Source organism: Pleurodeles waltl, chromosome 10 (genome assembly GCF_031143425.1).
Source record: "Pleurodeles waltl isolate 20211129_DDA chromosome 10, aPleWal1.hap1.20221129, whole genome shotgun sequence".
NCBI lineage: Eukaryota > Metazoa > Chordata > Amphibia > Caudata > Salamandridae > Pleurodeles > Pleurodeles waltl.
Window position 1 is genome coordinate 219,933,402 of NC_090449.1, and position 16,694 is coordinate 219,950,095.

Consider the following 16,694-nt stretch of genomic DNA (forward strand, 5'->3'; position numbering starts at 1 on the left):
TGTGCCAAGGAACTGAGTGAATCTGTGTTTGCAAAAAAAAAAAAAAGCTGAAATTTGTCGCCCTGTTAGAAATAATAGGAAGAGCAGAAGCAACAGCCTCTCTAGTTTTTAAATTCACCCAACAGGGAACTGTAGAAAGTCATTCTGTAGACACAAGTGCTCAATTTTACTCAGTGGTTTTCGGTGCTTGGCACCCACCCTTTTGTGTCAACACCAGCATTTATGACAGTCTGCCACATGGTGGCGCTGTCTAAATTAGAGATTAGCACAACAGCCGTTGTTTACTACTTCAGTATAACTAAACGTGATTAATACCTGCCACCCCAGCCTTTCTTATATCTTTGAGGGCGCGGGATAATCTGAATTGTCACACACTTGTGAGAGTGTGATTGTTAGGAATTGTGTTGGTTCCGTCATTGGCAGTGCAACAACTGGTGTTGCAAATTGCAGTGGACTCCTGACGAGGAACCCGGCACTTATGTTTTTTCACAATTTAAGCACTGAGATAAACCTCTCTGCAGCCACAGTAACCGAGGACATTCAGCAGAAAATTAACAGATCTCTTTCCATCTGCAGCAGCAGCAATATAAACTGAAGATGTCTGGCAATTTCGCACACTAATGACCTATTAGGTTTGCTGTCACAGTAATTCTGAGACTTAAAGCAGACAAGAAATACAAATATTTTTTTATTTCTTCTCAGAAAAGTGGTGCATATCTTTACATAAAGGTGTGTTCATAATTTTTTGAGACACTATTATTAGCTTTTTAAATGATGCAGACTGCAAAGGCTTTGGCGGGAGTTGGGCAATGGAAAGCTGTTTCAAAGTTGTCAAGAGTCCCCTGACCTGCAAATGTTGGGTTTCTGTGCATTGCTGGAATAGTTTTTGCTACCATCTTTTGCAAGAGGGCAATCTGAGCAAATCTGTTGAATAAAGGAGGGCTGGTCAGGTTAGGTGATTTTCAGTTTTCGAACAGTAAATGACAGGTAAGATTCAGGTCTGCATTCTTGGATTTGTGGGCTCTCTAGCAGTTTATCGGGAAAACATTCTACAAATTCCAGATCAAAGTTATGGTGGTTTAATGTATGATAGAGGAGTAAGTGTCCATTACCTTATGCAGTGTGTAGAGGGCTTTAAACTAGAGTTTACTCTTGCAGAGCGATGTAGAAAGAGAAATATTGGTGAAACAGTATCCCTTACTCTGGTATCTGAATCAAAGTGGGGTGCAGTGTCCGGTACACAATGAAACCAGAACAAGAAATATTTAGAGACAAGCACAGAATTGTATAAGTCCTTCTTACATTAAATTATTGATGCTTTAATGATGCTCTTGCTACACAGGATGAAAGGCAATACCTTCTATAAAACCTTAAGACGCAAAAGGAAGTCCTCTGATATTTCATTCATCCACTAAACACAACCCAGAGCCTTAGGATATATAATTTTTTACTAATAACAGACTACATTTTGAGTAAAAACAAACTAACTCAAATTAAAATTCAAACAGGCATAAGTTGTTAAAGATATCTAAGATAACATACAGGTCAGCCTGTAAATATGTGCACTTAAAAATGTCATACCTCAGGTTGTACGTCACAATACTCCTTCACCCGTTCAATGGCAACACTGTTGGTTTCCAATTCGGTTGCGGTCTGAACTGCCATTCCCAAAACACCTACCAGCTTAACACATGGAAAAATGTAAATTTAGCGTAATTTAAGATAAATTGTAAAAGCATTACATATAGTCTTATCACTTCCTGGAAAAGTTATATTTCTGGTTACTCAGTACTCTCACTTGGTTGACTTAAATTCACAACTAATGCTGACTGCGTGCCATAGTGGCTGGATCCGAAACTACTTAAGCATACATAAGCAGTGCGTGGTACAGTTGCACACAGGCATATCCTTCTATTAACACTGGCCACCTCATTCTGTGCATACACTGAGTGTCAATTTCAGCTCCCAGAAAGTCATGCCAACTGGCAATTAAACACTGACATTTATGTATTTTAACTACAGACCAAAGGCCAGATATTCTAAAAGACTGGATGCAAAAAACAGGTACAAACGTCACACTGACTTTTTGTAGTCAGTCTAATTTTCCCACGCAACCTATATACTAACAGTGACATCACACAATCTCCAGTCAGAGGGAGGCACAAAATGAACTGCCTCATGAATATTAATTTGGCATGTCACTATTTATGGCTCCTGTGATTGGCTACAACACAAGCATGATCACCTGCAAGGAACAGACCAAAATCCCTGTGTTTACTTTCAAAAATGGAAAACTTAAAAAAAAAAGTCAGAGCACTTATGTCCCTAAAGAATCCAGTGCAACGTAAAGAAAAAAAAAGGAAAACATTGGGGAGCACAGGCAGTGTTCCCATTGAAACAATTCCTGCTCCCGCAAGGCTGCAGATACAATTCACAAAGGGGGAGGTGTTCAAAGGAGACACCCCTCTCTTTGCAAATCAGCTTTCCCCATTGAGGTGCTGGTAACTGATCAATTATTTGAGACTGCAATTGCTGTTGCAAACCACTGATACATACCATAATGATCGGCAAATAGGAAAGAGCGTTCCTTTGATGTCTCTACCTTAATGTGCTGTGTGTGAGTCACTAAACTCATTCTGCAAGTCAGAGTTGTTTTTTTCACTTGCAAAATGGATTAAATGGATACATAAACACATTTCTAGTCACATACCCTGTGATTTTACAAAGGGTGGTGTCTGCAGCTGCAAAATGGATTTGTACATCTTGCCCTAACTTTTTCTAGGATTAAAATTAATGTAATTTATCGCCTGGCTCTCCCATATTCTAGCCCTAACTTAAAGGAACAATATAACAAGCAAAACAAGAAGTGATACATGATGAAACCCAGGAACAAGCTGGACTTAAAATAACATGGATAGATTGCTAGCTTATCCCAAACATTCTTCAGTCATAAGATGATGCTTCTGTTGAGCAATACATGTACAATGTCTCACATGGCCACCAAGTGGAAAGCATCAATTTGAAAATGCACATTGAAATTCATGGATCAATGCTGCCATATGGAAGGGATCTTTCTATAGGTTCAGGATGCTTCAGGTGGAAAAGTAAGATATTCTGAATGCACTGAATGCAAATGAGGCCGTGGATACTAGCTTTCCTAGGGTATTTTCACTGTCAAAACAATCTAAAGACATCTTAAAATAATTGGCCGTATCAATCAAAATCTGGAGAGCTCCTAGGAAATTAATTTTATGAAGGAGTTTTCTTAATTGCTGGAAGGAGGTCTCGCTAATATGATCTTTATTAAGAGGCAAATCTGAGCACATCTGTTGAATAAATAAAGGATGTGCTACCTTCTTGGGATACCTTTCATTATTTAGAAGAAGCACTTGAAGTTCAAAAACAATCCTGGACCACAGAAAAGCACCAGGAGGTGGATATTAATATTAAATTTACAGATTAATAAGGCTAGCACTTAACTTACATTTCATTGAGCTAACAAAAATGTATCAAACTATCGGGGAATGGCCGAAAAGATGGTTGACTACACTTGCTCCATATGAGCCCACAAGAATCCTGCTTGAATCCTGATCCCCTCAGTCTCATAATCCCACAATTCTTACCTGTGTTATTTTAGGAACGCATTCTGCCCCACGGAGAGGCGAGTTTCCAGCCATGGAGGGAACTGGAGCTGGAGGGAGAAAATCAGCCTGCCACAATGCATTGTAACAAAGATGGCGCACACCTGCCTGAATGAAGGACCCAGAGGTGGAGAGCAGAGTGATGATGGCAACCTGAGGCCTGGGGACCCCCCTACGGGTTTCCACCTGTACCCGCCAGGACTAGTGGTAGACCTGCAGAACCGATCAACACCCACCCACCGGTCGTTGGTGGCTGCGGTCACAGAGGCTGTAACTGAACACTTCTTTCCCCGAGAGCTGAGCTCAGCTGGGAGTAGCTGTAATACGACAGAGCCTGAAAGCCCGACTGGAATACCAAGAAGAAGCAGTGAGTGATGAGCCGGGGGGACTCTACGGACGGCGCGGGACCTGAGTGGCTAACACCTCTCTGGGGACCCTTACAGCCAGAGAAACCTGAGAGACTTGGCCGGAGGGACCTTAACGAGGGGTGCCTCCCACTACCCACTCTACTTACTTTTCCCCCACTACAGAGAGACGGAATGGACAAGAAACTAGGGGCCTTTTGAACTTCTCTTTGGCCCTGAAGAACTGGAACAGTGCCAGAGGTGACTGAATGTAATAGTCCCTGCCTGGGAGATAAGGGGTGCACCTTGCAGGCACTTTTAAGGCTTTTGTGACCCCTACCCTCCTTGTCCTCCCCTTGGTTGACACTCAAACTCTGAGAAAACACAATATGAATCGTGCACACAAAATTAAGACAAAATGATATGGCTTCAGCTAAATAAACAATTGAAGGTGCTGCATTGGATTGGGAATCGGCCCAAATCCTAGGTGCAATTCAAAGCAAAAGTTAGGGCCAACACCACGTGCTCTAGTCCCAAAGCGCACTCTGCAGGCCAAGTTGGTTCAACCCATGAATCCAAAGTAATGTAATACAACACATTTTAAACAGCAATCTTCATTCCTTTGATGCTTTATTCAAAATGTAAATTGTGAAATCTAGTCAACACTCCTTCATCTGAAGAAAACAATTTTGGAGACTTTATGCTCTGAATCCCAATTCATTTCGGGTAAAACCCTTGAGGCAATTAGCGATATTCAATACGATTTACTCGATAGCAGAACAAAAAAAGAAAAGTAAAACATGCCACATTCGTAGTGATATCCAGTGATGCATGCGCCATTACAAATATGGTTCATATATAGTGCAAACCTAATATACTGGAGGATAATCCACTGATATCAATATCAAGAAATTATTAATACGCCCACATTAGTCGATGAGCAAGTTGTAATGACTGTGGAAAAACAAGCACGTGTGAACTGAACCTTTCGGGACATGCTGTCCTCGTAATCCTACTAATTTATTGCTATGTTGATTGCATGTAAGTGCCAAACATGCAGAGAATACTGTCAGCTCATGTGACAAAAATAATAACGAAATGCCAAACCAAAACGATTTCATATACAGACTCAGCCCCCACCAACATTTACCAAAACGTGCATATAACCAGCAATGCATCCAGACTTACTAATTACCAGACCTGTCGAAGATAACTCCTCCGCGTTGTGGTCTTCCAAAATCAATGTGGAATCAGCCTGTGAAAAAGTCACGTTTAAGAAACCATGTGAACGCCAACCTAACTGGGTGCTCACGCATACATTAATAAAAACACATGCATTAATAAAGACTCACCCCCGAGGCATATTCAAGAACTGCTCCACAACTCGTCTTATGTCCATGCCGAGAATGGCGCGTTCAAAGCGATTAAACTAATAAGAAAACGACAAAAGGCTACACAAATCTAGGTAACGTATGCGCTTCCTATAACACGTCAATGATGTCAAGGGAAAGCAACGTCACACCATCATAATGCAGCATAATGAAATGCTGCTGTGACTAAAAACAGACTAAACACTGCAGTGGCTGTGTGTTAGTATCCTAACCAATTGTAAATGAATTCGGAGGCTCAGATTATGCTTCTCTCTCTTTACTACTCAAAATTTCAGCAGCCAATCAAAACACATAAAAAACATCAACTACAATTTACAATAGTCTTTGCACAAAATGTCCACAACTCAACAGCCCCCGTGACCATATTAGCGTCCATAACATTTCTGGAACCTCTCTTTTTCTTTGCCGCTCGTCGGCGAGTTAAGTGCTCTTTCTTCTTATGATTTCTTGTCATAATCTTGGGTTTATTGTGACGATTGGCGGCACACGTGCTTGCGCACCGTGGCGCCTGTAGTGAACTTGTATTTCTTGCCGTCAGTAGCCTTGCTTCTTCCGATCCGAGCGGAGTCCAGTTTTTCGGGACGTTCCGCTCTCTCGGATCAGCTAGGTGAGTTTAAGAGCTTCTTTTCAAGAATTTTGTGCCCCTTTGATGTTGTATACAGCTGTGGCTGACGAGCTTTGTTGGAAGTCTTCCTATTGCACCTGGGGTGGCTCCCCCCTCTTTTGAACCCAGTGTTGCAATTGGATTTCGGTGGCTTGCCAGCGGCAGTTCATTGAGCTACAATGACCTAGTGGCTGCCCAAAGTTGGGAGAAGGTTTGTCTGAGGTGATTAATGCCTCAGTGCAACAGTCTCTGAGCAGGGCTTTGGCGGTGTCCGTACCGCAAAGGATCAACCAAGCTGTTCTGGCAGCTCTCAATCCCATCACTCAGCAATTTGAATGTTTTGTGAAGAAACAAGGGTTGGTTCCCTTGACAGATGATAAGTTGATGGAGGAAGGCCCTTCGGCTGCGGCTAGTCCGACTCCTCAGACCTCGCATGATGGCACCTTGTCGGCGTTGACTCAGGCTTCTTCTGACCACGTGTATTGTTCCCTTCTGTCTACTTCCAAGGGATCTTACTGAGAGGCTGCAGTTTCGTCTGTCTCTGATTCAGCCACCCCTGACTCCTCCCATTCTAGCAGTCCCTTGCGTAAACGCAAGAGAGCTCGGAAGTCAAGTTCATCCCATGTCAAGGAAAGGCCTAAATCGCCCTCTAATCCCTTTCAGTTCAATCTGGAGGATATTATTCATCCTCATTCAGCGGATTGGGCCCCGGCACAGGCCGTGGTGGATTACCTCCATGATAAATTAAGGAAAGGTTTTGACAAGGAGGTATGGAATAGGTTGCGGGCTGAGTGCCCTAGGACGGAAATTCCAGATAAGGTGGCAGAGACACCAGACATTGATCCCAGCATGCTTACTTTCCTCAAGATATTCCCCAAGGACCCCAAAAAAGGCATTAACAGGGCTTGGCGCTCATGTTAGGACAAGCTTTTGGACCTTTCGGGCACTTTGGCCAAGATATTGGAGATGGCCTTAACGGCTAAAGAGTCTGGTGAGCCAATTGACCCTCACACCCTGGCTGAGTGTACACAGAGGGCGATATGTTTATTGGGAAATGCTAACTGCACCATTTCAACAGAGCGGCGTAAGTCCCTTCTCATGAGGATTGATTCCACCTTGACTGAGTTGGCGGCGGCTGATGCGGGTCCCCTGGCGGAAGGTCGTCTTTTTGGTGACAAATTCGGCAAAGACATAACCAAGTATGTGACCACTTTCACGACCCTGGATAAGGCGCAAGCGAACCTGAAAAAGGTTTTCCAATCGGGCCTTTTTGGACGGGCGAGGCAGGGGTCGCTCGTCAGGCCGTCCAACCTTCCAAGGCTCCCAGCGAGGTTCTTTCAGTAGGGGCCAGGACTATGCCAGAGGAGGTGCCTTCTTCCCCTCCCGCTCCCATTTCATTCGTCGGCATGGCCAACGAGGAGGTTCAAGATCTAACACCCAGTCAAGCTTGTCTGCAGGTGAGAATTCAAGACTGTTCTTTCATTCAGTTGGGGGGTCGTGTAGAGGTTTTCCTCCACAATTGATCTCGGGTGACTCAGGATGCATGGGTGTTGCAGACTGTTCAGGGTTTTCGCCTGGAGTTCTATCAGACTCCGCAGCAGGAGAGTATTCCTCCTCCTCTCCATTTTTCCCTACAAGACGCCAGCGTTATCGATTCCGAGATTCAGGATTTGGTCCAGAAGAGAGCGATTGCTTTATGCGAACCCCATCCTTCAGGGTTCTGCAGCAACATTTTTCTAGTACAGAAAAGGGGAGGAGGTCATCGTTTAGTCTTAAACCTTTGAGAATTCAAAGTTTTCATTGTCTACCAGCATTTCAAAATGGAGTGTCTTCATCTTTTACCTGACCTCCTTCAGTCGGGAGACTGGCTGATGCGTCTGGACCTCAAAGATGCATACTTGACGATTCCCATTTGGCACCTTCACAGGCGTTTCCTCCAGTTCAGGTGGAGGGACACTTGGATGGAGTATTCGGTCCTTCCCTTTGGGCTCTCCTCAGTGCCGTGGTGTTTTACCAAGTTGCTCAAGCCGGTAGTGGTATTTCTGAGGGAGAAAGGGATTCGCTTGATCATATATCTCGACGATATTCTGATCATGGTGCAATCCCAGGAGTTGCTCAAGCAGCACGGGTTCACAACCATAGCCCTTCTTCAGGACCTGGGTTTTGTCATAAATAACAAGAAGTCGATCCTGATGCCTTCCAAGACTGTAGAATTCTTAGGTTTTCTAATAAATTCCGACAGATCGCTTTTGGTCCTTCCCAAGTCAAAGCTTCGGGCCATCAAGAAGGAGCTTCAGGTGGCCTTAGCCAAACCCTCATTGTCCCTGAGGAAAATCGCTCGGATTGTGGGGCATCTGGCCTCCTCAATCCAAGCGATTTTTCCAGGACCCCTCCATTACAGAGCGTTACAGAGATTCAAAATCCGTCATCTTCAGAGAGGCTTGACCTATTCAGATTTGGTTCCTCTGACGGAGGAGGTTCATTCTGAGATCAGCTGGTTGACCCAGGTCGACGCGTGGAATGGCAGAGCCATTTTCAGCTCCCAGCCCGAGACGGTGATAGAGTCGAATGCCAGTCTTTGGGGCTGTGGGGCGAGATGCGTGGACATCTCGACGGGGAGAGATGGTCTCCGCAGGAACTTCTGTTGCACATCAATTGCCTGGAGTTATTAGCAGGTTCTTTTGCAATAAGGACTCTGTCTCCCAGAAGGTTTCGTGTTCCATTCTTCTTCGGATGGACAATGTTGCGGCAGTAAGGTATATCAACAAGTTGGGGGGCACTCTGTCGCCTGTCCTAGCAGAGAAAGCCAAGGATTTTTGGCATTACTGTTTGGAGCACCGTCTTCGGGTGATGGCGGAGTATCTTCCAGGTCAGATCAATGTGGTAGCGGATTGGAATTCCCGGTATCTCAGGGATTACAGCGACTGGAGGCTTCCGCCTCAATTATTTCTTTTGACTCAGAAACTGTGGGGCCAATGCAGGATAGATCTGTTTGCCTCTCATCTGAACAAGCAGTTACAAGAGTTTTTCAGTTGGAGACCAGATCCGTTGGCGAGGGACACGGACGCTTTCCTTCAGGATTGGGCCGATCCCTCAATTACGCTTTTCCCCTATTCACCATGATCCCAAGGGTGGCGACAGATCAAATGGCAGAAAGCAGAGGTGATATTGATCACTCCACTTTGGAGAGCTCAGCCTTGGTTTCTGCTACAGTTGGAGCTGGCGTGCGACTCTCCTCTACTTCTTCCTTGGTCTCCGGGCATTCTTCTGGGTCTGCAGGGTGAGAAGCATCCTCTGGTGCTAGAGAGACAGTTGCAGCTCATGGCTTGGAGGCTTTCAGACAACAGTGGCACTTGCCAGGCATTTCGCGATCGGCTGAGAGGTTTATCAGTGGGGCTTGGGCATCCTCTACTAGGAAGAGGTATCTCTCCACTTGGAGAATCTGGTGCCTGGAACGGCATTTGGATCCCGTGGCATCCAGGCTTGTTCAAATTGTGAATTTTTTTGTTGCAGAAGGCTGATGAAGGATTGTCGTACAGGTCGGTAAATAATTTTTGTTCAGCCATTTCTGCAGGCCATGTCAAGGTGGATAAAGTTCCGGTAGGTATGCATCTGGCGGTGACTAAGCTTTTAAAGGGTGTGAGAGTTTTCAATACTCCTTCTTCCAGGTATACTTTCCTTTGGAACGTGAACTTAGTTCTCCATTTGTTTGTGAGGTGGCCTGATAACTCTGATCTATCTAGGAAGCAATTATCCGCAGAGTTAGCAATGCTTCTATGCTCAGCGGCTTGTCGATGATCTTCTGATGTGATGGCCTTGGATCTTGCAGGTAGAGTTTTTACACCGGAAGGCGTTTCTTTTTCGATATTTAGAAGAACAAAAACAATGTCTACCAGTATAGAATACCTTGCTTTTCCACTTTCTAAAAAGTCGTGTGTCGTTGCTTGCTTGAAAGAGTATGAGCAGTGTACTAGATCTCTTAGGCAGAATCAGATGGGCCAATTGTTGATTTCACTTTGTAAACATTTTAAACCTGTCTCTGCAGCTACCAGATGGTTGCGTTTAGTAATGGTTGAAGCTGGTATTGATACGCATTTATTTGGAGCGCACTCTGTTCGGGGCGTGATGCCTTCCAAATCTGTAGGTTTGGGTGTGTCGGTGCTGGATATTATGAAATCAGCTGATTGTTCCTAGGATTCCACTTTCAAACAGTTTTATTACAAGCCAGTTGGTGATTTTGCATCTAGAGTGTTTCAAGCAGCTTTGAACTAGCATAATCTGAACCTGCGGTCCTGCCATAGAATGAAAGATTTGCTAGCAATCGTGCCAAGAATTTTCAATTCTATTAAGGACACGGAGGTGAGGATTATCCCTCCCAAGGATTTGTGTTTTTTTTAGGCAGCAATATGTTAATTGCAGATTGTATCGGGATATGTTTTAATGTTCCCACCGAGTTATACAGATGTTATATAGATGAACACGCTATTATTGCTATTATTATTATTATTTTTCTTTTTTCCTAGGATCAGAGCAAAAAGCGGAATAGCAGGGATTTCTTGACTGATGCAGTTTGGTGGGACATTCTTGCTGGGCGAATGCTCGTCTTCAAGCAGCTGTTTCTTTTTCCTGGGCGTTCTTTCAAGTTCTTGCTTCAGGCCTCTTCATAGGCAGTTCATGAAGCAAAGAAAGAGGAGGTTCCAGAAATGCTATTACTCTAATATGGTCAAGGAGGCTGTTGATTGGTGGACATTTTGTGCAAAGACTATTGGGAAATGTAGTTGATGTTTTTTGTGTGTTTTGATTGGCTGCTGAAATTTTGAGTAGTAAAGAGAGAGAAGCATAATCCTCGCCTCTGTGTCCTTAATAGAATTGAAAATTCTTGGCGCGATTGGTAGCAAATCATTCATTCCATTGTTGTCCACCTGCTAACGGATAGAATCTCATATACAAACAAGCTAAATAGCACCCCGTAAATAATGTTAACCAAGACATCTAAGATACAAATTGCCCATCAACTCCGAAAAAACAAATGAAACTTTCTTAAATTAAAAACCAAGAATTGAAAAATTGCCTCATCAGGTACGTACAAAGTTTGAAACAGAAATAAAATGAAATAAGATATGCATGTAAACATGTTAACAACTGATTTAAAAAAATGGGTACTAAAAACAATAAAGCTCAATGCATTCATTGGCTGGTTAACAAACCTTTATCCCTTTGTAATACGGTCAACAACATAAGGCTAATCATCCCTATGCTACTCAAACTGAGTGGATCAACTGACTGAAACAAAATATTTAATGTGAATGTAAATCTATTAACAACGAATTTGAAAAAACAATTGGTATTAAGAATAATAAAACAATGTATTCACTAGTGGATTGACAAACCTTAAACCCTTTGTGATGTGATCCACATCATAAGGCTAATCATCCCATTCCCAAAATAGAACAATGTACTACCCAAACTAAGAGGAACTAATGACTCAAACAAAAAAATAAAGTAAGCACTCATGTCTAGCACAGCAATTTCCACGTAATCCAATTGGGACATGCACTTTTAAGTCTCCAAACATATGTGATTTGATATTCATTCAGCAGAAGTTCCTTAAATTAATACATCCAAAACATCTTTGTGAATAAAAAGCAATCGAAAACATTTCTGCAAGCCTGGTAACCTATAGAAAACATGTCATCTCCAATTGGTCATTGAGACCATTTGGAAGCAAACTGTCTAAATATTTAATCCAAAAGGTTTTGCGTTGAGCAAGTCTTGATTGTTCACTTCTGCACTAAGTTGAACCGGCTCTAATAACATAACTCTCAACTGTGCCACAGTGTGATTATGTTCAAGCCAGTGCTTGACCAGGCTAGAGTTCTTAGTTTTATTGCGAATCATGCTCTCATGCTCCGTCAGTCGGATTTTCACCTAGCGCTCTGTCTTTCCTACATATAATTCACCACAAAGGTTTTTGATGGCATAAATAGCATTGGTGGTATTGCAATCAGGTGTGGTGTAGCATCACATTTTGACCAGTTCTTGTATAAGCTATGGCATTGTCTACTATGACATTGTTGCAATGCACACAATTAAAGCATTTTTGCATGCCTTTATATTCTGTCTTACTCTTCTTATTTGATGAGGATAGAATGTCTTTGATGATTTTGGATCTGGTGAAAGAAAGCAAAGGTTTGTCTTAAAAAAGGCCTTTGAAATCGAGTTCTGATTGCAAGCTCTCCCAACGTTTGTTGATAATACGTTTGATCTCACCTGCCCTTGTTGAAAATTTAAAGACATACCCTTCTCTGGACAAACCTTCTGGGGGTTTATGTTGGAAAATACTGACTTGATCTAAACTAAGGCTTCTCGCTAAAGCAGCCTGTATAACTTAAGTGGGATAGCCTTGTTGTATGTATTTAGTGGCACAAGACTCCAGTGTAGCCCTAACCTTGTTGTTATCTGATGTAATTCTGAGGATCCAAATACTCTGAGAATACAGTAAATGGCGTTTTAACCCAGGAGAATGAAAAATGCTAAACAACAAAGCATTATTACGATTTGAGGGTTTTCTGAAAACACTAGTCTGTAAACCACCTACTGACGGATCTATCTATACGTCTAGGAAAGCTATGCTGCTCTTTTCAATGATGTGGGTAAACTCAATTTGTGGATGTTCTTGGTTCAATATGAGGATCTGTTCCTCAAGAAGAGTTTTCGGCCCCTTCTAAATCACGAAAATGTTGTCTATGTACCTACAGTATGCCACCAAATGCTCATACCAAATGTGAGATGAAAACACTGGCCCCCCAAAAAACCCATGAAAATCCCATTCTTTTGCAAACAAAAAAAAAACTTTCCACTTAAAATAACTGTGGTACAAACAAAAGTGGAGAAGTTCAAAGATGAAAATTTCTTTGGCCGGTACGTCATCGTGAGTGAGCAAAGCCCAATCAATCTCTTAAATTCCCTCATTGTGCGGTACGGATGTATACAGTGATGTTACGTCACTTGTACATAACCAGCACAATTCAAAATCATATTGGACTGTAGGCAACAGTTTCAAAAACTCAGTGGTGTCTTGTATGTATGAACACCACTTCTGTAGTATTGGTTGAAGAAAGGTGTCCGAATATCTACCCAATGGTTTGTGCATTGACCCAGATACAATGGGTCTAAATGGAGGATCCAATGGATTCTTATGCATTGTAGGAAGCATATGTAGGCAAAGACGTCGCAGATACTCTGTTCTAAAGGAAATGCTTAGTATTGTCCAAAATCCAGCCTAATGACAATACTTTCTCAAGTATCTCTTTGAGAGTGATTAGGATCTGACCTGTGGGGTCTCCAACTAATGGAATATGTGTTCTCATCTTTTACATGATCAGAAACTTTACTTTCATAATAGATTTTGTCCATGACTACTAATGCCCCTCCTTTGTTAGCTTGCTTAAATATGAGATTTTCATTTGAGGCCAAAGCTGCAGATCTTGTTTAGTCAATGTTTCAAACAAGTCAAGTGATTTATGTGAAACAGGTGACATAAATGTACTTCTGAGTTTGAACTCAATGTACTCCGATGGCTCTTGCTCACTGATGGTCATTGGCAAGGTGTTAAAAAAATAACATAAACACAATTTACACATGAATTTGTAAAAGTCTACTTCCCTCTCAAAGGTGTCAGAAAAGTATGTTGGTACAAAGGACAACCCTTTGTTAAGGATCACCCTTTGTGATATCGACAAATGTAATGACGATATATTCATCACTAGGTCTTGGTCTGACTCCTGAGGTTCTTTCGCCTTCTTTGTCCTTCTGCCTTTCCTTGTCCCCTAAGTGTTTTTCTGGTATTGCTGCATGCGTCAATGCGTTGCTATGGGTTTGTGGTTGGCTGCTTGACTTATTTCTAAAAAACAACTTTTAGCACCCCCAGCTGTGGACGGTTTTAGATGCTGAAGCTTCAACTGTGAGTCAGTAAGTGGAGGACAAGTTGCCAAAATATCCTTTTCAGACACCACGCTCTCTTCAGATGAAGAGGGTTGTGGTTTCTTGGCTCTTTTTAGCACTTTTACTTCAGTCCAGGTATACGCCTCATCTAATTTGTAATCAATAGTATCTCGCCTGAACTTGCAGATTTTTCGCTCTTGAACCTCCTTAGTATATTCATCAAGCCTCTTGTTGATTTCATCTAGTGATCTTTACCAAAAGTCAACATCCCCCAAAAATTTTAAGGACCCCTGTAGCTCCAGAATTTCTGACTAATTCCCTGATAACTTGGGAAAGTTCTTCTCCGATCAGTAAAATGAAATCTAAGGAGCATTTATTTAAGATGGCATACCACTTAGACATGATTTGTCTGTTAAATTTGAATATAATGGGGTTAATTGCAATTTGTAAACCTCGTGGTATACGTTGTACCCTGTGAAACTGGAAAAGAGTAGTGGCATGTCATATCTGGTTAAGTTCCTTATTCATTAGATATTCCAGTTGTCAAAGCCGTTGTGTAGTGGAACTCATAGAAGGAGATCCTTGTGATCTGTATCATGTATGAGTACATAAATATGAGTAGCTTCTTTTGCTGTATAAACTTTAGGTTCAGCCTTGTTCTCTGTGATATATGAAATCTCTTCAAATGACATGCTTGTAAATTGGTGCTGTGAAAGCAATAGAGGCAAGTAAATACTTGAGAAAACACAATATGATTGCGCACACAAAATTAAGACAAAAATTATATGGCTTCAGCTAAATAAACAATTGAAGATGCTGCGCTGGATGGGAATTTGCCCAAATACCGGCTACAATTCAAAGCAAAGGCTAGGGCTAACACCACGTGCTCTAGTCCCAAGGTATACTCTGCAGGCCAAGTTGGCTCAATCCATGAAGCCAAAGTAATCTAATACAACACATTTTAAACAGCAATCTTCATTCCTTCGATGATTTAAAAAAATGTAAATTGTGAAATCCATTCAACACTACTTCTTCATGTGAAGAAAACAATTTTAGAGACTTTGGCCCTCATTACGACCCTGGTGGTTGGTGTTAAAGTGGCGGTAATACTGCCAACAGGCAGGCTGTAACTACCAACAAATTATGACCATGGCGGAAAGATCTACAAAAGACAGCCAATGAAACACACCGACCACCAGGGCAGAAACAACAGCCACCACGGTGGTTACCGCCTACAGCCAGGTGGAAGTCAATGTTCCGCCCACCATATTATGGCCCAGTAAACCGCCACCTTTTCGGAGGCGGTACCAACGACATCAAAAGCCTGGCAGAATCAGAGCTCAGAAGGGAAAGGACTCACCACTGGAGACACAGGGAACAACCACGCGACATGGAATCTGAACTGCATGTCTTCCCCATGATCTTCTACGTTCTGCTCCACCACGAACACCAACGCTGGCAAAGACGACGACGGTGAGTACAGCCGCCTAGCACACAAGGGAGGGGGGGAGGAAAAAGAGAGTGACACACACACGCACCCCCCCAACATCATACACACAACCAGCTGCATTACAAAAACAATTTTATCCCGTAATTCGGATGAATAATGCAAGGACAAAACGATTTCACAAAAGTGAATGTAATGAGATCAACACAGCATGAAAAAAAAGTTAGGCAAGATAATAGATATATACATATGTACAGAAAAAGGGACACAGCCCAGTCCACTATTTACGTAGTTCACATGGCTACAGGCCAAAGTCCAAGGCCACACATGTCACCTGCTTCAACACGGAGAGAACACTGCAGGGGCATCAGCTGGTAAATAGGCAGGCACCTCAGGGGGACGGGGGCCGACTCAGCTGGGAGATGTTACAAGACCACTGGTTCTGGAGGAGGCAACATGCCCTGTGCTTGGTCCTGTGGAGTGCAAAGTCACAGTCTCTCATGTGGGTGTCTCAGTCACTGGGTCTGGAGGGGGCAATGTGTCCTGTGCTTGATCCTGGCGAGTGATGGGCATGTGGGTGTCTTACCCACTGGTTCTGGAGGGGGCAACATGCCCTCTGCTGTTGGTCCTGGGGAGTGATGGTCATGTGGGTGTCTTACCCACTGGTTCTGGAGGGGGCAACCTGCCCTGTGCTCTTGGTCTTTGGGAGTGATGGGCCACAGTCTCTCGAGTAGATGTCTTACCCACTGGTTCTGGAGGGGGCAACATGCCCTGTGCTCTTGGTCCTGGGGAGTGATGGTCATGTGGGTGTCTTACCCACTGGTTCTGGAGGGGGCAACATGACCTGTGCTCTTGGTCCTGGGGAGTGATGGGCCACAGTCTCTCGAGTGGGTGTCTTGCCCACTGGTTCTGGAGGGGGCAACATGTCCTGTGCTCTTGGTCCTGGGGCAGGCTCTTTTCCCTTCTTGCCTGCTAGTGCAGGCTCCTTGGTCTTTCTGGCAGCTGGGTCAGGCTCCTTTCCCTTAAGGCTGCCTGGTGCAGGCTCCTTCACCGACAGGGCATGTGGCCTGGATCCTTTTCCATCACAAGTGGGGGTGGTGACAACTGGGCCCGTGGACTGTGTGGCTGAGGTGCTTGGCTGGGTTCTTTCTACCCTGCCCATACGTGCAGACTGGGGGGGGGTAGGGGTAGGGAAGAGCTCAATGGTGGACAGGAAAAGTTTCTTAGGGACATTGGGGCGTGAAGAGGGAGAAGGAATGGGAGTGGAGGAAGAGGGAGTGGTGTTGGAGGTGTCTGCTGCTTTTGGGTGCAGGTGCATGGCCT

At 43.5% G+C, this 16,694-nt stretch overlaps 1 protein-coding gene across 1 annotated transcript in view; it reads right to left on the reverse strand.

Moving 5' to 3' along the window:
* LOC138261344 (multidrug resistance-associated protein 1-like) overlaps positions 1 to 16,694 on the reverse strand; it is a 616,610-nt gene that overhangs the window by 77,572 nt on the left and 522,344 nt on the right. The window contains exon 26 of the mRNA XM_069210192.1: positions 1,582 to 1,683. Coding sequence (XP_069066293.1) covers positions 1,582 to 1,683 — 102 coding nt within the window. The remainder of the gene's footprint in view (positions 1 to 1,581; positions 1,684 to 16,694) is intronic.